The sequence below is a fragment of the Manis pentadactyla genome, chromosome 1 (assembly GCF_030020395.1).
Source record: "Manis pentadactyla isolate mManPen7 chromosome 1, mManPen7.hap1, whole genome shotgun sequence".
In the NCBI taxonomy this organism is placed as follows: Eukaryota; Metazoa; Chordata; class Mammalia; order Pholidota; family Manidae; genus Manis; species Manis pentadactyla.
In genome coordinates, this window is record NC_080019.1 from 106,842,938 (window position 1) to 106,869,779 (window position 26,842).

At 35.3% G+C, this 26,842-nt stretch overlaps 1 protein-coding gene across 6 annotated transcripts in view; it reads left to right on the forward strand.

The window, feature by feature from the left end:
- The window catches only part of NAALADL2 (N-acetylated alpha-linked acidic dipeptidase like 2), a 1,368,824-nt gene that overhangs the window by 1,134,076 nt on the left and 207,906 nt on the right, over positions 1–26,842 (forward strand). For 5 of the 6 annotated variants that reach the window (XM_057500065.1, XM_057500068.1, XM_057500075.1 and 2 more), the window contains one exon: positions 339–485. In XM_057500065.1, the coding sequence (XP_057356048.1) occupies positions 339–485 (147 nt within the window). Of the gene's footprint in view, positions 1–338; positions 486–5,970; positions 6,314–26,842 lie in introns of those variants that run through there. The other variant, XM_036926729.2, reaches the window with a different exon arrangement.

Sequence of the window (26,842 nt, forward strand, 5' to 3'; positions counted from 1 at the left end):
TTCTTTTGAAATATTTCAGAGTCATTACAACTCATAATCAACCAGTGATAAAAATGCCTTTAAAACAACAACAGAACAACAGAAAGCAAGGCTTGATTTGGACCAGTGATAATCACACTTCAGTGAGCACCATCAGAGAGTGTTACTACACAGATTCCTGGGCCCCATCCCCTCAGGTTCCTATCTGGGAGGGTGTGGATGGAACCTAAGCATTCGTATTTCCAACAAGTTCCTGGATGACATTGATACTGCTCATCTACAGACATTTTGAGTAACCTTGATTTAGAGATGACCTGAGAAGCATGTTGTGTGCTAACGATTTACATTATGTTTTGCAGAAAAGTAATTTCAACTGTTCCAGAAGAGCTCGGTGCCCAAAAACCAATGTCAGTTCTGTACAGATTCAAGGTGATGCCAATTATTTCATCAACCATCTCGGAGTTCCCACCATTCAGTTTGCTTATGAGGACATCAAAGCACTGGAGGTGAGTATTCCTAAAAATACAAAGCACACACATGCACACAATATAGCAGACATGAAGAATTTGATTTTGCCTGGCTATCCATCTTTCATACCAAATAGGTTCACTGTAAGAAGCTGCTTCATTTAGAGTTATTCTTGATGTTCAGAGGCTTTGTAACAATATTAGAAAACATCAGTTCTTTTCAATAGTGTTGAATTCCATTTAAAAAGATTTATACTGTCACTCACGTTTTTCACAGTGTGCTTCACAACAAGAAATTTGCAGTGGCTGGATTAACATCAAAACATAATTGTAATATTCAGTATTCATAGAAACAGAGAACATGTGCAATAGATTTTCCTCTATTTGCCCTGGGGAAAATGCAGTTCACATGCTGTATATTAATGAGAGTTTTGTGGATTAGCTACCCAAAGTTTGTCAAGAGTTTGCCTGCCTGAAAAGATACTGCATTTTTTGTGAAGACGGAGGCTTTTTCCCAAAGAGAATTGCAGAGGCCTGATTCACCTTTATTAAGTCTCTGTTCATCCATCTGTTGCACTTCAAGCCTTCTAATCTATCTCAGAATTATGTCACAGAAAACTGTTTCTTTGTACATCTAAATCTGTTAAAAGATTTTACTTTCTTTTACAAGTTGTGTGTACATTATTGGGAGCTATTTGAAAGCCTCTGGGGTGGCTGGCTTGACGTAATTATTACACTGACACAACAGTGGCTGGAAACAGAGTAAAGCCTGCTTTGTTCTTCAATTACAGATGGTCCCAAAAACTTATGTTCAAATTACATTTCTTCAACTTCAGATATGTAATATCTCAATTTTTGGCAGCTTTTAGAGTATTTAGCTTTATGTTTCTCTGCAGTCTATCTCATCTCTGCTCTCTACCACCTACCCCCTTAGTTCTGCTCTGAATAGCTAATGATCACTAACAACTTAAATTTGTGGAGGGAGAAACTCTGGGTGAATTCTATTGTGATGAGAAGCATTCTTGGGTAATGCAAAAGTGATTATTTTGACTTATCTGATTTTTAAAATTATATTTCCTAATGCTATTGTTTAAAAATGTGGTATATATGTAGAAATATTGTTTCTTTTACCAATCCTTCTATATAAGTAAACTATAATGAAATTTATGTATTAAGAAAATAACTCATTTTTTATTTTCATGCTTGATATCTTTTAATAAATCTTTTTTCATCCCCTCATCTCAGCTTATCCAACACCTGTCTTGTTAACACATTGAAAAATAGCTTTTACTTTTTATCTAATTAATGTCTAATTTATCTTGGTTGAGTTTCAAGTCAAGAATTTGGAGAGATAATATAGTGTAGCCTAAAGAATGGGATTATACTTGACTACTGACTCTGATACTAGACAAATGATTGAACACTTTCAGAATTATTTTACAGATGGTTCAAGAAGGTATGGAATCTACTTCATAAACCATGTTAAGGATTAAGTGAGACTATGCATACAAAGGCTTAAGCTAACACTGAGTGTATATTAAGGCCTCCATCAACCATAGCTATCATTATAATTATTATTGTCTAATTATAAATTCAACATATTAGTAAGAGAATTTCTAAACTTTTAGATAAGAACACATTAGTGCAAGGGAAGAACTTGGAAATTATTAAGGGAAACAATCTTCTAAGGCTAAAGAGATAGGATTTGATGAGGATCAGTTAAGAAGAAATATTTTTCCAACAACAACCTTTGGGCCACATCTATCACCAGACTTGTGTTACCTGTATTACCTGCCTGTTCCCCGTAGGAAAGTTGAGTTCATTACCTCTGAACTCTGGATGAAAGAGTGAACTGGATAATTCTATAGTCTCTTTCATTTTAAAAATTATGTATGTGTTTTAAATGAGCTAATCTTATAATACTCATTTTTAAAAATAAATTATCTATTTAAAATTTATTTGGGTGATTATAATGCAAACCTTATCATCTCTGCCAGTTTTTTTTAAATACAGCAAGATTATGGATTTGTCAAGTTTAATTTCAACAACTGAATAATGATAATACCTGTCTTGCCAATGGGATTCTGCCCTGGGCAAGTTCACTATGGATTCAGTGTGACCAAAGAAAATGACAGCAAAACGTTCTTGGCGTGAAAGGTTTATACCCAACTTTATTTCCAGGTGGCAGGTCAGTCACTAGAATCCCATTCACTCAGAGCAAGTCTGCATGCAGCAAGCTGGTCTCTGCTTCAGGGCCCCTCTGTCTGCACAGCTGTCCTCTGGGCTTCTCTGCACAGCCGTCCCACACAGCCATACTCTGGGCTGCTGTCCGCAGCGCTGCCACCACTCCAGCCTCTGCTCTGCTCTCCTGCAGCCTTGCAGCCCTGTCACTGTGTCATGCCCAGAGCACTGCATGGAGCTCTTTTTATAGAGTCAACCAACAGCCATGTAGTGCCCACAGGTGTGCAGTGAGCTAGTCAACCACAGCTAGGTGAGAATCCTGGCAACAGGAACTCTCGTTTTATCCACATACCAAAATATTAACAGTAGGGAAATAATCTAGTGTCATAAGTACCACTTTTAATGGACATTTGAGACATTATTATTCAAATATTATTTTTTGGTGTAACATGATATTTTTTTATCTATCCCTAATATTTAATGTTATCCACATTCCCACCAATAACTTTTCCCCATAATTTCTCTGGATACTAATATATTGCATAAGATTGTTTGAAACAACTTTCTTCTCTAGCTTTTCTTGGCATCTACACTCTAATTTCCCAGTAATTAAATGTCACAAATGCAGAGAAATCTATGGATTTGTCAAATGTTAGAATTATTTCTTCTCATAAGATATTGCCCTGTTAATTGAAATGTCTCTAGTCCTAAGCTTCATTTAAATAAGGTTTTCAGTTTATAAACATTGTTGCACCTGTTAGGAGAAGCAGTCTGTGCAGATTAAATACAATGCAGAGACAGCTGAAAAGGAAATGAAAAGACAGATGCTTTCTGATTAAGAGTGCAATATTTATGACAGGCTGGTGGTCCAATGCACATTTCTTCTGTCACTTAACAGCTGTTTCACATAATTTTTGTTCCAGGTCAGTATATTTTCTCTCTATGGGGGCATGTCAGAGGGTCTGGCTTTCTTAGTATATCAAAAGATCAATCCATGCCCTAGTAAGCTTTCCACCCACAAACAAGCTCTGGTTCCTCACTCTGTTTAACCTTACATTTTTTGCTCCTCTGCTTGAAACATTCCTATTTTAAACCCAATTTACCTCCATAATGGAGCATTTAACATTTAAACGATAATGAGAAAAAGGGGCACTAAAGCTTTTATGAAGCAGGAGTTTTTTGCATAATTGTTTCAATATTATTAGTAATCCAATGACTGAAAAGCAAGTAGCATAGGTGTTTTGAAAGTTATTTATTTTTTTAAGTTAGATGACTTTGATATAAACTTTGATTTTTAAACTGATACACAGCTGCATGAATGTGTGTGTGTGTGTGTGTGTGTGTGTGTGTGTGTTTGTATGAGTGTATGTATATGTAAACTTTAATGTGATGAAAAAATTTGCACAGATATAAACTATAATACACATACAAATTTTGGAGTAAAGTAACTCAGAGTTTACATGTTGGTTCTTCATGTTTTATTCTACTTACCCAAAAAATATTTAATCTTACTTAAAAATAGTTCTTTCCTAAAGTTTTCGGTTTAGGAGTTAGGCATTGTCATTGTTATGTTAACAGATAATAACAGTCAACTAAAAGCTCTTGACTTAAGGAGCCAAACAGTTATGTGGAACTATGCATAAATTGTTCTAATGTTTTTGTATCTAGTAGAATCTGTTACATACTTATACCTATGAAACTTTATGTAATATCACTTAGAAATAAGATTTTACCTTTTCTATTTCAAATTGTGCCACTTGGGAACAGGACAAAAAAGAGGTTCTTTAAGAGTGTTCTTTTTAGTAATTATTTTTCTTTGTAACTTATTTTAGGAAAAAATAACTTCCAGTGTCAATCACAATATATGGTATTTTATTTTCCAGTGAGACTTGGTTCATTTAGGGCAGAGGTTCTCAAACATTTTGCTCTAAAAACACATTCACCATCTAAAAGTATTGAGAACTCCAAAGAAGAGAGTATTTGTTTATGTGACTAGTATATGCAAATATTTAATCATATTAAGAAAAATACATATTTATTTACTAATTCACTTTTAATATCAACAATAAACTTGTTACAAATTAATGTAAGTAAGTTATTTTTAGGAAAGATAATTTTATTTTCCAAGATAAGAAACTATAAATTAGAATAGTGGTATTATTTTACATGTTTACAGATCTCTTTAATGTGACTTAATATGGGATAGCTGGGTTCTCATATCTGTTTCTGTGTTTATTCTACTGTTTTATGTTGTTTTGGTTGAAGCATATGAAGAAAATCTGATCAAATAGTCTTTTCCCATAGTATATTTTTCTTCGGTGCTGCACTGAAACATGAAGGTTAGTTTCAGTGTGGAATCTGAAACCATATTAATGAATTTTCTGTCCCTTGTACACTTGTGAATGTAGAGTGGAAATGAAAATATGAAGGCATGTAATGTCACTATTATTATGAAAATGATTTTGATCTCAGGACCTTGGAAGGTATTTGGACCACACTTGGAGATTTATTGATTTGGGGAAATGGCCTTGGTTATTAGACTAGTCTACTTCATTCTTTATACTATCTGACAAGGTGTTCAACTTTGATCTTTTTCAAGGGTTTGAGCTGTGATTCTGTATAGACCTCTGTGTGTCTTTTCTGGCCATTTTTGGGCACTGCCATCCTATTCACCTGACAAGCAGCATGAAGTAGGGAATATAACATTCTCATAAACTGTGACTCTACAAAGAATTCCACTTCTTAGAAACCTTCCTTTAGAAGAGAAGGTTAAACCCCAATCAACAAATCAACAGTTACAGAGCAGACTTGAGAAGCTTTGATTGTACAGTATATGAAATGCCTGTCACAGAGGGAGTGCTATTAAAGCTCCGTACGCTTCCAAGAGCCTGAGGAGTAAACACAAGAAATTGAAATATGAGACAGATACGGAAAAAACAAAGAATGGAAAAACTCTTAAGACTCAAATGGATAATTCAAAAGATCATACTTCAAATTGCCTAATATTTTGAAATGGCTGCAAGGAGGATAGATTTCCCCTAGCAGTTGTCCTTGCTTGGAATTCTAAATAGGAACCTTTATTCCAAAAGCCTATCATCACTGGATCAAAATGTACATTGTATGCTCTATATTTTAACTTGAATGCTATTTTCAGGGATCATCTTATGATTATCCCTTTTATGAGGTAACTTGTATTACAGTGAAATTTTTTACTATTTCAATCATACAGGTGGGGGTAATAATAGATAGTGTTATAAATTTGGCAATCTTTAAGTTAAGAATATAAGTGATTCCAATGAGATTTATTCATTGCTAATTCAAACTCATTCGTTTATTTCGCCAGCACTTATTAAGCACTTGCTGTAATCAAGCCCTATGTCAGAAATACGAAGATGAATTAAACATCTCTCAAAATGCTCACACTCTAGATTGGGACTCTGACATAAGAACAACCAAATAAAGAAAGTACAGCAGAATCTCTTAACTGACTTCTACTTAACCAACTTGTGGGATTCATTGACAATTTCTATTCCTTAAAACACAATGATCAATGCTCAAGTCTCCTGGAAACTCATCATAGTAAGATTTGTTCTGTACTTTTCATAATTATCCCTTCAGGTTTAGTAGTATGCTTGCCCAGAGTCAGCTATATTCCCAGGATCTATATATGCCCTTTGCATTTTTATTGATAACCAAGTAATTAAGTTGCTACATAAACTTGTGAATCATGGCTAGGAAAAGAGAAATTACTTCTAAGAAACCCAGAGTGATAATACCCTTAAAAGGTGAATTATGCATAAAGAATTGATGTATAGTGGACCAGGTAAAGATTAGAGGAAAGTAATCTTGATGCATTATACCCTTGGTTTACTTCACAAATATCTTTAATAATATTATTATTTAAAGAATAATAGGTAACTGGAAATGTAGATAATGATTAGGACAAGAAAGAAATAATAGAATGTTATCCAACAGGTCAATGTTCAGAGAAATGGTCATCAAAATATTGGCAATAAACATGCACTCACAGGTTTTAAATTAACATGTGGTATTTTACATATTCTTCCTCCTTCCCTCCTCTCCCCTTCCCTTTCCTTTTTTTCCTTTCTCTTTCTTTCTTTTTCTTTACAACCTATTTCCTTAACTCTCTGTCTCTCTGTCTTTCTCTGATTATCTATTTGAACCAGTTTCTAAATAATTAACCTGCCAACCAGTGGGACATGTTATACTGTCTAAAAGGGTGTTTAATGTAGATTAAAGTAACAGAGGCAGGGTAGTATCAAGGAACATTGTATTTAATAACTGTTCATAGAGTATTTGTAACAGTCATTGTATTCAAAGTCCTTTAAACATGTTAATTCATTTAATTTAATTCTTATAACTAGTACTTATGAGGAAAGTACTAGTATTAAAGATGAAACTTTTACTAAAGATGACACTGAGACACAAAGCAGCCAAGTAACTTGGCCAATCACATATCTATTAAGTGTTAGAATCAGATTTCAAACCTAATCTAGTTCCTGGTGTATGGGCTCTTTCCCTGGTCTTAAGATGTTTTTCAAGGTTTTCTACATAAAATGAAGTAGTTCTAAAATGCTTTCCATCTCTCATTCATCCACAGTACAGTGTAATGCTATGGTGCTTAATTCTTATTTTTCCTAGTTTCTTCTCCAAAGGTTCTAAACAATTAATTTGATGATTCTCAAAGTTAAGCAATAGCTTTAAGTGGATAATATTTCTTTTTTTTTTTTTTAGATAATTATTTTTTATTGAAGGGTAGTTGACACACAGTATTAAATTACATTAGTTTCAGGTGTACAACATAGTGATTCAACATTTATATACATGATAATTCTAGGTACCAGCTATCACCATACCAAGTTGTTACAATATTTTGACTATATTCCTTATGCTATACATTACATGCCGGTTACTTATTTATTTTACAATTGGAAGTGTGTACTTTTTTTTTTTTTGTGAGGGCATCTCTCATATTTATTGATCAAATGGTTGTTAACAACAATAAAATTCTGTATAGGGGAGTCAATGCTCAATGCACAATCATTAATCCACCCCAAGCCTAATTTTCATCAGTTTCCAATATTCTGAGGCATAACAAACAAGTTCTTACATGGAGAACAAATTCTTACATAGTGAATAAGTTACATGGTGAACAGTACAAGGGCAGTCATCACAGAAACTTTCTGTTTTGCTCATGCATTATGAACTATAAACAGTCAGTTCAAATATGAATATTCATTTGATTTTTATACTTGATTTATATGTGAATACCACATTTCTCTCTTTATTATTATTATTTTTAATAAAATGCTGAAGTGGTAGGTAGATACAAGATAAAGGTAGAAAACATAATTTAGTGTTGTAAGAGAGCAAATGTAGATGATCAGGTGTGTGCCTGTAGACTATGTGTTAATCCAAGCTAGACAAGGGCAATAAAACATCCACGTATGCAGAAGATTTCTCTCAGAACAGGGGGGGTGAGGGTCTAAGCCTCACCTCTGTTGATCCCCAATTTCTCACCTGATGACCCCCCTGCGACTGTGCCTGTCTTAGGTTGTTCCTCCCTTGAGGAATCTTACCCGTCTCTGGCTAACCAGTCATCTTCCGGGGCCATACAGGGAAATGTAAAGTTGGTAAGTGAGAGAGAAGCCTTATTGTTTGAAATGGTTAGCTTTTTATTTCTTTGCATATTTATGCCCTGTGGCTTCTATGCCCAGCATTTGTCTTCAGGTATCTTTACCACTTGGAGGAGTTATGATACTCGGTAAATTCTATAAGAGGCACGAATTCTATTTAAGGGTTGTAATTAGGTAGGAAGAAGAAAAGCTATAGAAGTAGCAGGCAGAAGAAAACATGGGAAGATTGATTATTTCTTTGACATATCTTCTTGTAGAGTAACTTCAGCATGTATAGGTTTTAAGCTACTACTTAAATTGTGCACACACAATAACATAATAGGAGTATAGTTACATAACCAAAGCATACCTGTAATTACCAGCCATCTCCAGTGAAACCAAGAAAACCAGTTAGGCACCTTAGGCATTTGTGAAAACTTATCTATGATATGGTGGATATTGTCCAACTGAACTTGAACAGTCTGAGAGAAATCAGACAAATTAAAACAACCCATTCCTGGGGACTGTTCACATCCCTTATGTTCTTTTAACAGTAAATAGTCTGTATTTGTAAGATTTTGGAGCGCTACAATTTGCACTTCTCCTAATTCTTGGATGAGTTCCAACAGTATAGATCCAGTCAAATTTGTTGTTTTACTGTATGCACAGGCCAGCTTAGATATCTCCTTCTTCATTCCCATGGCAAGTCCAGGAACTGGTGGGATGAGTGCATCTACAGCTGTAGCAGTGCGTGGATCTTTGTTGGGGATTTTTGATGATCATCTTCTGTCATGAGTCTTCCCGAGAGTGCTGATGTTGGAAGTTCTTTTTCATATCGTATCTTAGTTCATTTTCGGGGTAGCCCAATTAGGCTTTGATCCTCTGTATAAACACAAACAGACCCTTTGCCTACACTTTTATATTCCCTTTATACCCTTGTGTAGAACGCATTGGAGGTTACCACACAGGAACTGCCTTTTTTTTTTTGGTATCACTAATCTACTTACATGACGAATATTATGTTTACTAGGCTCTCCCCTATACCAGGTCCCCCCTATAAACCCCTTTACAGTCACTGTCCATCAGCATAGCAAAATGTTGTAGAATCACTACTTGCCTTCTCTGTGTTGTACAGCCCTCCCTTTCCTCCCACCCCCCCATGCATGCTAATCTTAATACCCCCCTACTTCTCCCCCCCCTTATCCCTTCCTACCCACCCATCCTCCCCAGTCCCTTTCCCTTTGGTACCTGTTAGTCCATTCTTGAGTTCTGTGATTCTGCTGCTGTTTTGTTCCTTCAATTTTTCCTTTGTTCTTATATTCCACAGATGAGTCATGCTGGATACAGTATCCTTGGTTCAAGGCCCTTCTGTTTCATTGTATTAAATATGTCATGCCATTCTCTTCTGGCCTGTAGGGTTTCTGTCGAGAAGTCTGATGTTAGCCTGTTGGGTTTTCCTTTATAGGTTACCTTTTTCTCTCTAGCTGCCTTTAAAACTCTTTCATTGTCCTTGATCTTTGCCATTTTAATTATTATGTGTCTTGGTGTTGTCCTTCTTGGATCCTTTCTGTTGGGGTTTCTGTGTATTTCCGTGGTCTGTTCAATTATTTCCTCCCCCAGTTTGGGGAAGTTTTCAGCAATTATTTCTTCTAAGATACTTTCCATCCCTTTTCCTCTCTCTTCTTCTTCTGGTACCCCTATAATACAGATATTGTTCCTTTTGGATTGGTCACACAGTTCTCTTAATATTGTTTCATTCCTGGAGATCCTTTTATCTCTCTCTATGTCAGCTTCTATGCGTTCCTGTTCTCTGGTTTCAATTCCATCAATGGCCTCTTACATCCTATCCATTCTGCTTATAAACCCTTCCAGAGTTTGTTTCATTTCTGTAATCTCCTTCCTGGCATCTGTGATCTCCCTCCAGACTTCATCCCATTGCTCTTGCATATTTCTCTGCATCTCCGTCAGCATGTTTATGATTTTTATTTTGAATTCTTTGTCAGGAAGACTGGTTAGGTCTGTCTCCTTCTCTGGAGTCTCTGTTATCTTGGTTTGCCTGTAATTTTGTCTTTCCATGGTGAGAGGAATAGTTTGCAGAGCTGGGACAAGTGACGGTTAGAAGAACTTCCCTTCTTGTTGGTTTGTGGCCCTACTCTCCTGGGAGAACACCGACCTCTAGTGGCTTGTGCTGGGCAGCTGTGTGCAGACAGGGCTTCTGCTTCGTGCCCGGCTGCTATGGAGTTTATCTCCACTGTTGCTGTGGGCGTGGCCTGGCTCGGGCAGCTGCTCCAAAGTGGTTGAGTCACATTGGAGGGGGAGCGGCCTGGAGGCTATTTATCTCCGTAAGGGGCCTCCCTGCTCCCTGCAGCCCAGGGTTTAGGGTGCCCAGAGATCCCCAGATTCCCTACCTCTGGATTAAGTGTCCCACCCTGCCCCTTTAAGACTTCCAAAAAGCACTCGCGAAAACAAAACAGCAAAAAAAAAAAAATATTGGTCACTCGCTTTTCTTATGTCCTCCCGCGCCTGGCCCCCGGTGCCCGCTCACTGTTCTTGCTGCCCTGTTTTCCTAGTATCGAGCGCCCTGCACTCTGGCCCGGATGGCGGGGGCTGGGTGTTCGGCAGCCCTGGGCTCCATCTCCCTCCCGCTCTGCCTGCTCTTCTCCCGCTGGAAGTTGGGGGGATGGGCGCTCGGCTCCCGCCAGGCGGGGGCTTGTATCTTACCCCCTTCGCGAGGCGCTGGGTTCTCTCAGGTGCGGATGTGGTCTGGATATTGTCCTGTGTCCTCTGGTCTTTATTCTAGGAAGAGTTGTCTTTGTTATATTTTCATAGATATATGTGGTTTTGGGAAGAGATTTCCGCTGCTCTACTCACGCCGCCATCTTCCGATCAATATTTCTTAACTGAATTAAAAATGAGGCCATATTTCATACATAATGACAAAACTGATATTAATGTTTCTTTATAGTAATTTATATGTCCTTTTACCAAATAAAACGAGTCTTATAATTTTATTTCCAAGTTAATTTTGGAAGATGAGGAGATAAACAGCTTTGTCTCTTCTATTTTCAATGCTAATGACACATTTTTATAAGGTGAATATTTTGACATCTAAAGCCATTTTGGGGGACTAATTTAGATGAGTATTTTAAATGAATAATTAAAATGTTAAGAATCATTTAGTACTGATTGCTCCTGACTATATACCCCAGAAGAAAATGGCATCTCATACGGCTCTGGATGATAACTATGACTGAGAACGAACTTCCTTGTCCAGCCCCTCATCTCCACAACTTTTTCCTACTGTTTTATTTGCATCTGGAATTGCAAGTCTTCAACATCTTCATCATAGCTTTTCATGTTTCACACAGAAGCTTATAGTTCTGTTAGCTCTTTTAAAAAGCAAATGTTTCTATGAAAACCACAAAGAAAGACACAACAGTGGCCTTGAAATCTCATAAATGGGTTGAAAAAAATGGATTTAAGCCAAGGCCACTTGCTCATAAAGATTGCTACTGGTTCCGCATGAAAGTTCTGGCTTTTCTAATAGTTTCTGGATAGCTGCAGTTGCCTTCAGTCTCCTTTCATGAGGCTTCTGTCCTTGTGATTTTAAGTGAGTGGAGGGAATTCTGAAGGAAAACAAAGTATTTATCAGTATTTTTATTTCTCCAGTCTCTTGTCAATAGCTTTAGCCTTGAAATTATTCCAACCCAATTTTCTCTTATCGGCAAAGAACATTTTAAGTCTAAATAGTGTAATGTTTGTGTAGTACTGATAAGTAGGCAAGAGTAGGAAAAAATAAATTGTGACTTTATGTACAAGGTCATTTTCAGTTCTCTAAATTAGTATCTTGTCAATTTATATTTTTTATTTTTGATAATTCTTATCAGATCATTAGAAATGTTATATATACTCCACGTTTAGAGATAAGTTTGAGTTTATCATTCATGTATACATATATGGAAGTTGATTTAAAAATAAAGGTTGTATTAATATTGCTGAGACCTAGTCTTAGAAATAATAAAATCAGGTTAGGACATTGCTTATGGTAAAATATTGAGGTTAAATTCAAAGTAGTTCTCTGTGTACTGGTCACATGGTCCAGATTAGGAAGGGAAGTTCCCTTAGCTATTATTAGTTTGCAGACTTCCACCGGTTCAGGGGTGGTTTTCGACAATCAAAGGGGTCAAACTAGGATCAGAGGGTTCCTTGGTGAGAGGATAGTCCTAGGAGCGGTGGGTTCGCAGATGTGCTTGGCCCAGAATTTCTCTGATGGACTGATTGAATAAAAGCGCTCATTGACCTTTAAAGCAATACTGCTCATTAAACTCAAGGCAGCGTAATCGATCCCTCTGTAGTAAAAGGAAGCAGACACTGCTAGATATTGAGTAAGTTGCCCGAAGGAGGTAAGAAGAGTCAGAGAAGACTTAATTCCTCTACTCCCAGTAGGTTGCTTCTATCTATAGCTGCTCTCTTCGAAACCCCTATTCTATATGTTGTGTTCTTTCTCTCATTTCTTTTCTCAGTTTTCTTCTCTCTTTCCTCTTTCCTCTGCTTCTTTCCTCTTTTCCTACACATATCGTCTTCATATCTTTTACTTTTTTCATCCCTTGCCTTTTCAGTATAGTTTTTTGCCTCCACTCCCTTCTCTCCCCCATTCTATTTTCAATGTTTGTTTTTAGTTGCATCTGAAATTTAGTCTATTTCAACTGACTTCATGTCTTGAAATTGCTCACAGGTGAAGCCACAGCCCAGCTATCCCCTAACATTTTAGAACATAGCAATAGTACAAATGGAGGCCATTCATTATACCATATGGCTGAATATTAAATCTTTAAATGTTATAAATCAAACTTAAAAAAAAAACTGTCAAACACCTGTTTAAACTTATCAGGAAGTTAGGGTTGAATTTAATGTTCTCAGACTTCTGAGAATCCTATGCCAAAATGCGATGAAGGAGTAAGAATGATCCCCAGTCCCTGACCCTGGACCCCTGACCTACCCTTTTCATACTGCCTAATCCTCAACTCTGTCCCATACTGTGAGGGGCCTTGTGTACACGGGTATAGACACCTCAGTCTGTATTTTTTCATCCTTAACACCATAATCAGCTGCTCCTCACCTCTCCATGGGCCTGGGGTTGCACTTTGGAGGCACAGTCTTCTCTGGAGTTGATGGACCTCAAAAAAGAGGGCTGTTCAATCATGGGAAGCAGATATGAGGCTATATTCAAGTAGGGGGTTCTGGAATTTTAGAACTCATGGCAACATATTTGATCTAGAAAGGAGTCATGGACTCTGAGCAGATACATCTGTCTGTGTTGATTTAAGATCAGATACCTTAGAAACAAAAAATAATGAAACCCTAGCACCTGAACTTTAAGTATACCAAACTATGGAAGTCTTAGTGTAGGAAAGGTAAGTATTCTTGAGTAAATCTGCTCAAATGCCTAAGATTTTGTTGCTGAGAAAATTTGAGACCTGAACCAATTATTATAGGATCATTGGCACTATCATCTGGGTATTGCCTAACCAGGTTCTAAAAGGTGTGGCTATTCAATGTCTGTGACCTTGAAACTTCACGTACTGAAGACAGTAAATCAATTCTAGGATATGGTTGGAAATATGCTCTAGTATTTCACATTTAAAGAGACATAAAAGAAGTAAGAAGTTGTCAAAATGAAGGCTCTTCAATGTAACAGATATAGCGTCTTGGACATGTGTTTTAAAGCAAGTGTTCATTTCCATAAACTTTCTAAGAAAAGGAATGCATGAAAGAACCTTGAACAAACTCTGGATAATCTTCATATACTAACTCTCCTTGCCATCTACTCCACTTTAAGGATTATGACCTCGCACTACTATGAAAAGTTTGTGAAACTGTGTGAGCCCCAAATGGTTTGAATATGCATACCAAAATATGTGAGGAAAGAAGCATCTTTGGATATTTTTTGACAGAGGATTATTAGAATTTGTGTTTCAATTTTAATCTGAGATATGTGAGTTCTAAACTAACACAGGTCAGAAAACTAGAAATAAATTAGGGCATGTTGGTTAATAATTTATTCAGAAGTAATTCAGTTTTCTTTATTGTATTCGTAGCCATAGGCTTTTTGGTTATATTTTGCAATGAGAACCCTGTTACATACCATGACATAAATAAATATGCCAGAAAGCAAAACAGATTTACTCTTTGTTTGGAACATAATTACCAGTAGTTTTTCATTTATTAAATGAATGGATGAATGAATGGATGGTTTTTCAATTAATATTTTGATCATAGCTACTATGTGTTTATAACCTTCCTTCTCTTCCTTTCTTCCCTCCTTCCTTCCTATCTGTAGTCAAATTTTGATCATACTGTGTTTACATGTTGCCATTTAAGATATTAGTGTAGTTTCCATATTGTTTTAAAATATAGTTGTCCATAGTACAATGGTATCATAACTGGCATATAACTTTTAAATATTAATTTATTAGATTAGATCATAACTTATTAGATATTTAATTTGTCTGCACTGTTTTATTATTATAGGTAATCTGTTGTGGAACATTTTTTATACTTGATATTGTTCCTTTAGTTCTGGGATAAATTTCTAGATATATAGTTTGGGAAGAAGTATGAATATTTTAAGCCCCTTAACGTGTTTGGGGAAAAAAAAAAAAACTTCCTGAATGGTGGCACATTTTGCTTTCTGGCATATTTATTTATGTCATGGTATGTAGCAGGTTCTTATTTCAAAATATAACCAAAAAGCCTATGGCTACCAATACAATAAAGAAAACTGAATTACTTCTGAATAAATTCTTAAGCAACATTCCCTACTTTCTTTCTGGCAGAAATTCAGAGTGGTCTGTAATCTCATGTTTGATAACAGTGTTCATTAAAAAAAAAGTTATCAATCTAATAGGTAAAATGGGCATCCTGTTGTTTTACTTGATTTTCTCTTATATTAACAATATTATTTTACTTATTTAAATATTTTGTAAGGATATTCAACACAGAGTCTGCATTTGAAAATTAGCATGTTGACGTAGATCAAGATAACAAAATCTCCTGGATATAAAAGCAGAAATAATAAGGCAAAAATGTTAACTGGAGGATCTACCCTAAGAATTATAAATTTGTAATTTATTTAATTATTAGTACCAGAATGATATTCATAATGAGTCTGTGTCAAGTTTACCAAGATATGGATCTTGAAGGCTGAACTTCAAGAAAGTTTCAAGTATTTGAAGTATTGAGCTGAAAAATATAAATTGAATGATAACCAGGTGGACAGGTATTAGAGATTGCCTAATGGAAGTCCCAATATATGTTTCAAATTACTGCAAGGAAGCAGTATATAGAATGCCTTCAACAAGGTCATAGTAGTTCCCAAGAGGGCAGGAGAGAGGGGATAATGAAGGAATTGGAGTTAAAAGTGTACATAAATCAGCATTTAATCATTCAGAGGTCATAACTTTAACATTATAGTTGTTTGCTTCTAATGCTGAACAAAAGGTGTATGTGTGTGCTTAGGGATGGGTGGGTGCAGTGCAGATTGTTAAGAAGCCCAGGGCATGATTAATGTGTCTGTCTAGTGGGCATGCCACCCCTTCAGAATAGCTTGTTCTGTTACTACACTATGATTAACCTGTGAGGCAGCAGAAAAATAGACTCATACCACACTGCACTCTATCATTCCCTAATGTCATTTTTCAGGAGGTGCCATAGGAAAAATGACACTTCATCGTGGATAGGTGGGTGGGTGGGGGTTAGTGTGAATATAGAAGGGATAGATTCCTGAATCTTCATGCTATCCATGATATCTCTATTTTATATGTTTTGTTATTGGGTTCTAGCTATGTTTTCAAAAATAGTATGAAACATTATTCTGAAAATGAAGAATGGAATTTAGCTTATTTTAAACAGAAGAGTTAACTCTGATGCTAAAAGAAATGCTAGACTCACGGGCCTGGAAGTTTTCTAAAAAACATCTGTTAGATCTATGTTTGTGAAAAATATTCCAGAGAGGGGAAATAATGGAAAGGAATGAATATATTATGGTAACAGGAGAGAATTTTAACTTTCTCTTCCTTAAAAATATTAAGCATCATCATCAATTAAGTTTAATTGAGCACAAACTATGTGCAAAACACTATGCTATGCATTAAGAACAGATAAAGCTATGATACAATCCATGGTGCTAAAGGGATTTGTAATATATTTAGAGCATCCAGGCATGAGCATAAACAAATAACTCACAATGAAAGGAAGCTAAGACTCAGTGCCAAGTGATTTCTGTAGACAGTAAGGATATCTAAGCCATGGAAAACAGAGTGATTCATTTATGATTTTTATTTTCTTAGAATTTACATATATTTAAAAAATCTTAACAGTTACTATAGATACCTGGACACTTTATGAAAGCAGGTGCACACACCATAGGGAAAGTAAATCCCAAGGGTACCATGGAGGAAAAATAAAATCTGAGACTGTAGTTGTCAGATGATAAATCAGTGAGATAGAAATTTTAGCAGAGAGCAGGTCTTACAAGTGAACAAATCCCTGTGCCTCTCTGGAAATCTAAGTGACAGGTAGCACTATGAGTTCTGTTCTTCCATAGTAATATTTAGGGTCAGTCCCTGGAATCATCCATGGGTTGGCTAGTGGTAGAGTTTATGTAAAAAGTATCTATTTATAATAACATCCTTTTAATTATGGAATCCAGACTTCTGGTAGCACCACCTACCTAGAACATAGCCATCATTGCATCCACCTGAATTCTAATTCTTGAAATTATTGTTGACTCTTTTCTTCTTCATATCCCAATCAATTCTTCTAACTCCAGTTTTGCCAGTCACTCCATTGCTGAGGTGAGTTTATTTTTCTTACAACGTATCTCATTGCAATTATTCATTCAGTCTCTAACATTTGCTTCCTGATTCAGGCCAACCATTACTCATGCCCTCTCATCTGGACTTGGATCTCCTATTTTGGTAGACTTTCCCCTTCCACTTCATTCTGAACACTGCTTGAAGACTAATTTCTTAAGAAGCTGCTTTGATTATGCCCTTTTTCCCTTCCTTTTCCTGGCTTTCAATCTTCACAGTTTCCAGTAAACCATAGTTAACCTTTCCCTTCAGTACTACTATTGTGTCTATCAATGTCATGACATCTAACAGGGTAATGACTTGAAGTTACTTGTATTGTTTTTTTCCTCCTACTAGCATAAGCGCCAGTTCAGGCCACAGGTTTTGTCCCAGCCATCTCTGCATACTGCATTTGTACCCAAGCTGTAGAACCACAAAATAGTGCAGTAAAATTTACTTATCCCTAGTTAAACGGTATAGGTTTCTTGGCGCTGCCATAACAAAGAACCACCAACTGGGTGGCTTAAACAACAGTTATTATCTGACCATTCTGGAGGCTAGAAGTCAAGACGGAGGTATCAATATGAAGAGTTGGTTCCTTCTGAGGGCGATGAAGGAGAATGAGTTCTTTGTCTTTCTCCTAGATTGTGTGGTTTGCCAGAAACCTTTGGCATTCTTTGGCTTGTGGAAGCATAATTTCAGTCTTCACATGACATTCTCCCTATCTCTGTCTTTGTATCCAAATTTTCCCTTTTAATAAGGACACTGTTGTTTTGGAGTAGAGCTCACCTAATGACTTCATCTTAGCCCGATCATCTGCAAAAACCTTATTTCCCCATAATGTCACATTCAAAGGCACTGGGGGTTAAGAATTCAACATCTTTTTAGGAGACACAATCTAACCCCTAAACAAACAGTAATATATCACCTTAATACAGACTGGAGACAATTTGTTTAAGGAAATTGGTTGTAGGTTCTTCCTTGACTATGTTATTCTTCTATTCCTGAAAGTTTTCATTTAATCTTGCCAAATAAATACACAATGTTTAACTTTCCCATTCCTTCCATCCCCCTTTTAACATCTTTTTATATAGATTCAGAACGTTTGATATCAAATTTCAATCCTGTTCTTTGCCATCACTTGAACAGTTTGGGTCAGGAGGCCCTGAAAAATACTGAAGTATTTCAAAGTACCACCCTGTACATTTGTTTATGTTACAGCTAGCTGGGTTCATTGGTCTGTATGATTATCTAATCACGTTACTATACAATATTGCAAAGTCGAAGTCTGTATAAGCTTTTCCAGATTGGTCATCATAGAAAATAGAATCTTGATTTGCTATGGTTCCAGATGGTGGTTTGCTTATAATAGTTTAGATTTAATTATGATCATTTTAAACTAAACACAGCTAAATTATACTATCTTCCAGAGAATTCTCCTGTTGTTTGCAACCATAGGCTCTTGCAGAAGGCGTGTCCTTATCCATTGTAAAGATAGGAATAGGTTATTATCACTGTGACATTCTCTGAATGTTAACATTCTCTTTACCATAAAGAATTAATCCTTGAAATCAATGCTGCCCATTTTTGAATGTTAATTGCTATTCGTCTTTGGAGCACAACCGAGCAGAATACTTTTTTGAGGTTTAGTGGCCTGCTCTCCAGTAACATGACAGGCACATTGAGATTATTACTAACATTATCAATTTGTTTTAAGAAAATATTTTAGTGTACATTAGTATAAAATGCCCTCATTTTTTAAATTATTTATTGGCAGATATAAATTCAGTATGCAATATTTTATGCTGGCTGTCCAGAACCTAGCTCTGTACGCCTTCAGAACATTTATTTTTACCACCTAAGTCATAAAAGTTGTTTTCCGTATCTTCAGTCAAACCTAACTACAGGCAAAAAGAAGTGGAAAAATTACCTGTCACATTATTCACAGGCCAGACCAAGGTACTGTAAATACCATGGACCACTAAGCTAATTTAGGAGAAAAAATGGAAAGAGGTTTTTAAAGATGGCATTTATATGTAATATATGTAGAAGAGTTTAGGGTTTTGACAGTTTGAGATTGTATCCTCTTTAGGGAGAATGCATAATGACTTTTATTTCTTTTGAAATATGCATAACTTCTTGAAGGTAACTTTCAAGTCTCATTAACACTTTTCACTGCAAGTTTCCCATCTCTCTGAAAGCAAAGGGTACAACATACTTGAAATTTGAATAGAGTTAATGTTCACTTATCAACATTTCAGTAATTTCTCCTCTTGTTTGGGACTTTCACTTCATTAATTTGTGATAGAAAAACCCTACTATGGACATAAATGTTGAGGTTTAACTGTTGTACCTATTAGGTCCTGTACCTAATCAGCATTGCAAGGATATATCTAATTCTTGCTGAAGTTTGGAATGCTGCTAAGATCTGTTAAGTGGGAATGAGTTTGTGAATAAGAGTATGGCTTTTAGTGTCAGGCTCTCTGGATTTCAATCCCAGCCTTGTAACCCTTTACAAGTTAATTACTTTAAACTATAATCACCTCATCTACAAAATGAGGGTTATAAAGATACCTGCCTCATGATTACATTCAATATTATAATCGTGGTTTCTCAGCCCCAACACTATGACACTTTCTGCCAGATAATTCTTTGTCATGAAGGGCTGCCCTGGGCTTTGCCAGATGTGTAGCAACATCTCTGGCCCCTGTTCACTAGGTATAGAATAGTACCTGCTCCCTCAGTTGTGAGAGCCAAAAATGTCTCTAGATATTGCTAAACGCCCCAGGAGAACAAAATTGCCCACAGTTAAGAATCGCTGGATTACAGAATATCGAATCTACATTTACAGAGAAAGTTTTGCATAGTTCTTGGCATACAGTAAACACTCAGCAGACTTTAACTGTGGTTACCATATGACAAACAGGCATTTCCAGTGTCTTCTTGGAAGAGCCTTACTCTTCCAAAACATGAACACTATCTCTGCCCTTTCTCTCTCTGTATGTGCAGGTATATATAAGTATATATCTGAATATATGTGTATGTGTATACATGCATATACATGTATCTTATCTATTTTCTTACTACTTTTCAAAGTAATGAGGGACACAGCAAAACAGCTAATATCTACAGACTGCCATCAAGCTTCACTGATTTCATGCTCTTTGCCACTAAATATTTCACAAACTACCAAAACTTTGCAAAAGAGATGGACTTAAATTTCTCTCTCTTTTATGTGACTCAGTAAGAACAAAATACATACATAGGAAATGGTATAGAGTGAAAAGATTCTTATCTATTTCACAAGATTATAAGGATTGTGACCTGTAAAGATTTTTTTCCTCTACCACCGCAATTGAGACCAAAAATACAGTCCTAAAATATTTTTTAAATCTTACTTGACTGCTAAAGTTGAAATGGAAAACACTAAAAGCCTAAAACAAGAAGCAGTGTGTGAAACTGTGAACACTGGCTCAGGTAGTTCCATTGTCTTAATGTTAATAATAATGGTACCTTGGTTTGTTTAGTTTTCTGTAAATTACAAGGCCTCTACCTTATCTCACATAATTACCTCAACTGTGCTCTTTAGATAGAGATTATTTTGACCTTTTTATAGACAAGGAGACTGAGAGGTCATACTCCCAGTAAGTGGCAGATATGGAACAAATAATATGATTCACAGTATAGAAGTTTCCCCATAGAGCACAGGTCTTCAATTGTTTGGGCACAACTCCTACAATCACCAGTTGCCATTCTGAGAAAGAGATTTGATGTTTTCAATCATGTAATCTTTTCTGTGTGTCTACCATTATTTCTCCCTATTTCAAGTTTCTTAATCCTTCACAGTACATTCAACAGTTGTTCCCTCTAACAGGCTTTGGTAGTGCTTTTAGTACGATACTCTACATGAATTGTACTCTGAAATATTCCCCTAGATACTCATTTAGTTGGTTTTGTAGTAAGAGCAACTGACATTGTTAAGGTTAATGACTCAATGTTTTACAAGTTGAAACACATTTGAGGTTAAATTGATTGTTTGGATCGTTTTATTCAACAATGTGAAGGCCTTGAGTGCGGTCTTACTTACTGCCTTAGAGGAACATCTTTGTTATACCCTTAATGGTGTGGTGTCCATAGCAGTGACATTAGAGAGCCTAGCACTATTCTAATGGTGTTTCTGAAATGTGGGTTATAAAAATTACTGCCAATGAATTTATACTGGCATATAGCTACTCTATGATAATAAGCATTTATAAAGTTTGGTATGCCCATTTAAAATCCTGTCACATGGGAATCATTATTAATTCCACTGTCCCAATGACCATGTTGATGATCAGAGGTTTAACCACTTAGCCAAGGTTGCACAATTACCAAGTGTCAATAATAATAATAATTATAAAAACTAATAATGGCTGACATGTATAGAGTGGCTATTATATAGTAGAAATTATTTTTATTATTTTATTTATATGTTTTTATTGTATATAAATCCATTTTATTTCTTAAAAGGTTTAAGTAGTTTTTATAGCCATGCAAATATTAAAAAGGAGTCCAAAGCCAGGTAGTCTTATTAGAGTTCATGCCCTTAACTTCTACCTGTTTTTCCTCCTTATACTTCATTCACAAAGCTGGACCTTGAGTCAAGTCCTCCAACTTCTGTCTCCAGGATATTCATTTGTCTGTCTCCCTCATTTTAAGATCTCATGTTGATTGATTACTATATACTGTTTTCTCAGAACCTTGATGGATAAAAAATTAATGCATATAAAGGTTCTAAGTTGCTGTTCACTGGGAAAAATATTTTTGTTTAGCTATATGTCACTAGTATGCTGGCTAAGGCACTTAATAAATGCTAATGAATTAACTTATTATTTTTAATTTATATATTTGCAACAACCTTTGAAAATATGTGTTATTCCAAATTAAAAACTTAGTTATGGGCATTTTTATATACCATGTTATGCCAGTACTGGAAGAGATTCAAAAGCAAGTGTTTCCTAGAAACACTAGGATATCCCAAATTCATGTGACAAAGTTATGGTTCAAATATGAAACCTCTAATTTAAAATAGAATCTGAGTTCAGTGGTCTTTAAAAATTGGACTGATTTCAAACAATGGATAGAGTAAGTAATTGGCTGATTTCAGAGAGGAAAAACAAATTCAACACCAATGCTAAAACATGATAAAAATGTGAAGCTGACTAAAGTGTAACTTCATTTTGATCAATAAATAAGAAAGGAAAATCAATATGAACAGTATTTTTTAATGGAATGGGGTTGTAGGTCTTACTGGTCAGAAACGTAATTCTGACAGCCTATTTTGCTCTGCAGTGAACAACAGTTACGTAGTCAAAATATCATAGGTACTGTTTATTGCTTTGCAACATGTACACCTGACCTAAAAATAAATCATTTATTTATGGTCATACAATAGAATATAAATATAAATCCTTCTCAATACATATATAAAAGCAGCACATGTGACAAATTTGTAGAGGAAAGCAGCATAGAGTGACTTGTATATTAATCTTACATGGGGAGAAATAGAGATACAATTAAGAGTTGATGTAACTAAAAATGGAAATGTAAATATTTTTAAAAGCACAAAGATAAGTATTTAAAGATATACAGGAACTAAGAATAGTGTTTATAACTGGGGTAAAGGAGTAGGAAGTTGATAGCTGCTTATGAAATAAATCTATTTTTACAGGAAAAGGTTAATAGATTATTTTTGTTAATTTATACATTTTAAAAAGATTAATATTAGTATATGATACAGGAAAATGGATAAAATCATCAAGGTAACTAAAAACAAAAGCTCATATGGACAGTAAATAAAAATTGCTCTCTGATGGTACATGAGGAAATAAAGTATCAGAACAGGAAGGAAGGGAGGGAGGGGAGGAGGGGAGAGGAAGAAGCAAAGAAGAAAAGAAAGTTAATTCCATACTTTCAGGAGGAGAAATGATTCAGTCGAGTTTTGAAGAAGGAATTAGAAACCAGAGAATAACTAACTAAAGGATGCATTTTAGGCACAGCTAGCGTTCTAGGTTTGTCTGAATCCTGTATGCCTTACCTTGTCGCTGACTGAGCAAACTCAGGAAGTGAGAGATCCCTGTGAAAGTCATCATGGAAAGAACATCTAGAAGTGTATTCTCTGAATACATTCCTTTTCTAGTTAATGAAAGGAGAGCATATATAATTTTACTCACTAACTGTGTTTCTTTAGTTTAAGCTTCTGAAGTTTAACCTTCAATTGCCAAAACTAATTATCTTTATTTTGATAGAAATACCAATTACTACATATACAATTCAGCATTATTGTTGAAACAGTTCTAGGTAGTTGCCTTCATTTAATATCCGATAAATAATTTAAAATTATAATAAATTAAAAAATTATATATAATAAATTAAAAAATTATAATAAATTTAAAAAAATAATAAAAATTAGATTAAACACTATTATCTAATTGTTTTATGATTGTAAATCTTAGGCTCATGTCAGCTGTGCGAGCAGGATGAAGTCATATTCCATAGTTCCTAATATTTATTTCAGTAAAAATAAATACCAGTTATGTCATATGTAATTTAAAGTTTTGAAAACTCAAATCAACCTGTACATAATCTTAAGGATTTACACCAAACATTTCTAATTACTTTGAAGAATTGTTTATAAGATTCTCCATTATATGTCTTTGGCTAGAAAGAAAAGTTTAGAGAAATCTAAAATAATTAAATGTATATTTAGCCCTCAAATCCACAAGTCTCAAAACACTCAGTTTTAAATGGAAGTTCATATGTATAATTTTAAATTCCAAAAGAATCACATCTCTTTGCATAACAGATGTTTCTTTTTTTTTGGGTAGAAACTATCAAGAGAAGTATTAGATGAGCTTTTACATTTGGAAAGTCTTAATATGTTAGCTTATGGAAACTTAAATTCATTTTTTCTGAGTATGCCTTACCATTGACTTTTTTCATTTGCTTTTTGTCCCATAAATGCATTTTGGTCTTAACCAGACTTGAACCAACTCTCCAGACCATGTGCCATTGTATTATACTCTCTGACAAATGGACCTTGTTTCACTTCAAAAGATTTGAACTTGAAATCACTCCCAACAGTTTTAAAGCAAATGTCTTTCCTCCTGTCAACCATTGCCTAATTTAAACTTCCCATCTGCATTTCTAATTATGATACAGAAAAATCTGTGTTTGAACAAAGAGTTTTTTTTTTTCACTTTCAGGAAGGACAAATGTAGGCATATGGCTAAATGAAGGACAAAACTTTCATTTCACACCTTAAAAATGCCTTTCTAATAATTTCTTACTGATATTGTTAGGTACCTGAAGTTTACTTTTGAAATACATTTTAGTATTCTTTTAAAAGTTTACCTAATCATTTATTTATAATGTTTCAAAATAATTGAAAGTGAAGTAATTGATATTATTTAAAAGGTTTAACACTGTATATTCAAAACTTATTTCTAAAGTCTAATTTATATGTGTGATAATGTGAATGCTTTTCTCCAATGCTTTCTTAAAGCAAACAGTAAAGCTTTCTTTATTATTTTTAGCTCTGTGATATTGGACACAATTGAAAATGAAAAGTCCTACTTTATTTTGATAGAGTGATTGAACGTAATACATGTGTCAGGAGGACAAAATATCTGGTGATTTGGGGCATGTTATAAGTTCACAGCAAAATACTGAACATGAATGTCAGAATCTGGCATTTTAGACTTTTTACTCCTAAAATATCTTGAATAGTCTGAACACCGTGAATGAATCATGCTTTCATTTAGAGAGAATATTTATTTATCATTGGAGAAAATATTTATTGTTCTAGGTAAAAATTGAAGTTAGTTGATAAAATGGCTAGGCACATACCCACACACATTGCTGAGCCATGGATAAATAGAGAGTTTAATTCCTTAACATGTAAATTCAACACCTTCCAGAAACAAAGAATACCAAGACTAAAAATCAGATCATTGACATTGATTGTGGTATTATAATATCTTTAACTACAAAACATACTTTCAGTGAGGATATATACCATAACCATATTGTATTTACCAGAAGTAATTACAGAAATAAAATTTTTTCTTTAGCAAAATTAAGCTCTGTGTTCCTTGGAATTTGTCAGCATTTCATGAAATTTTTATTAATTGTAAAAACAAAATAAATGTGTAATTTTTATAAACTATGCTATTTATATATATATATATATATATATATATATATATATATATATATGTAAATGTATGTGTGTATGTCCTCATTTTTGGTTTATCTGATGTGTCCTTTACCTTATATATATTCCTGGCTGAACCAATATATATACATGATGCTTGGTACTTGATTCATTATATGATGAAGTAAAGTTCAAGATTTTAAGCATTGAAACATTCTCATTAGGTCTGTATTTTAGAAAGGTGATTCCAGTAGTGGAATTGTGAAGATAGGTAGGAACCACTGATACCAGTCAGAGGGCTACTGCTATAGTCCGGATGAAAGAGAATGGAGGTAGACCTAGAGGAGTGGTAACAAGAGGGTGGTGCCAACACTGGTCAGCATGAATCATACAGCTTTCTGGAAAACCCAGGGCCTAGGCAGGCTCACAGGTTCTGCTATCCATATAGAGTTGGAGTTGAGCAAAGGATCCCCAAATCAAGAAACTGTTTCTTCTCCTAGGTACTTTGTTCAGGAGAAATCTCCCTCCTTTCATACTGTCTAGTCACCACACCCTTATCCAAATCAACAGAGATCTGATGTCAGGTATCTACTTGGGCTACCACTTGTGCCACTGTCAGTGCCACCAGATCCTTTGCTCTTGCCTTTTTTCCTCACTCAGTGAAGACTTTAGTAAGTAGCCTTCTGAATTCTGTTCAGGTATCTGACGTGAGTTGTTTGTGCTACTCTACAGAATGTCTGTGGGTACAATTTTTTAGGTAACGTTTTTTGTTCAAGTCTGCATTTGTTTTCTAAGCCTTTATTTCTAGGTGTGGATAGGGAAGATTTTATTCCTATTAAAAAGAAATTCAATGCATTTGAGGAAATCATGTGTGTATGTACAGTGCAGGCTGCAGACTTTGTTATGGATAGTATGCCACAGCATCTTGGTTAGAAGCAGGCGCTAAACTAGGACTTTGCTGAGGACTGCTTGATAGAGAAGCACAGCCACTAGAAGGAGAAATCCTAATGTTTGAAGGACGAAGGAGTATGGGTTTCTCTTTTCTGATGGTCCCAGCAAGGTCAGAGTAATTGGAAAAAGTCTTTTTTCTTATACAAAAGCAAGTTTGCTGCTAGGAATGTCAGGAAAGAACTGAAAAGGAGAGTGAATAACAAAAAAAGGAGATTCTTTTTTGGTCACATTCAGGACAAAGATAGTTTTCCTTCTGTGTAAATTCAGCTAAAATATTCATCATATCTGAGGCACAACATTGCAGAACACATTTATTGCTGAAACCACTGGGTGTTCCCTAAAGGGTCTTCGTGGTAGGGCAAGGCATTGTGGCACAACAGGTCTGGCCTCTACTCTTCTTGAATCTGCATTCAGATGCATGAATAGATTGTACTGAATTTGTTCTTAGTCCTTATTATAATTTGTCTCTACTTGAGATGAATAGAATAGCATAGGGAAAACCTAACGTATTTTTATTCCTTTCTCCTGGTTGGGTTTCTCTTGCTGAAGTGTCAGAGAGGAGCAAAGCAATTTTCTGTCACT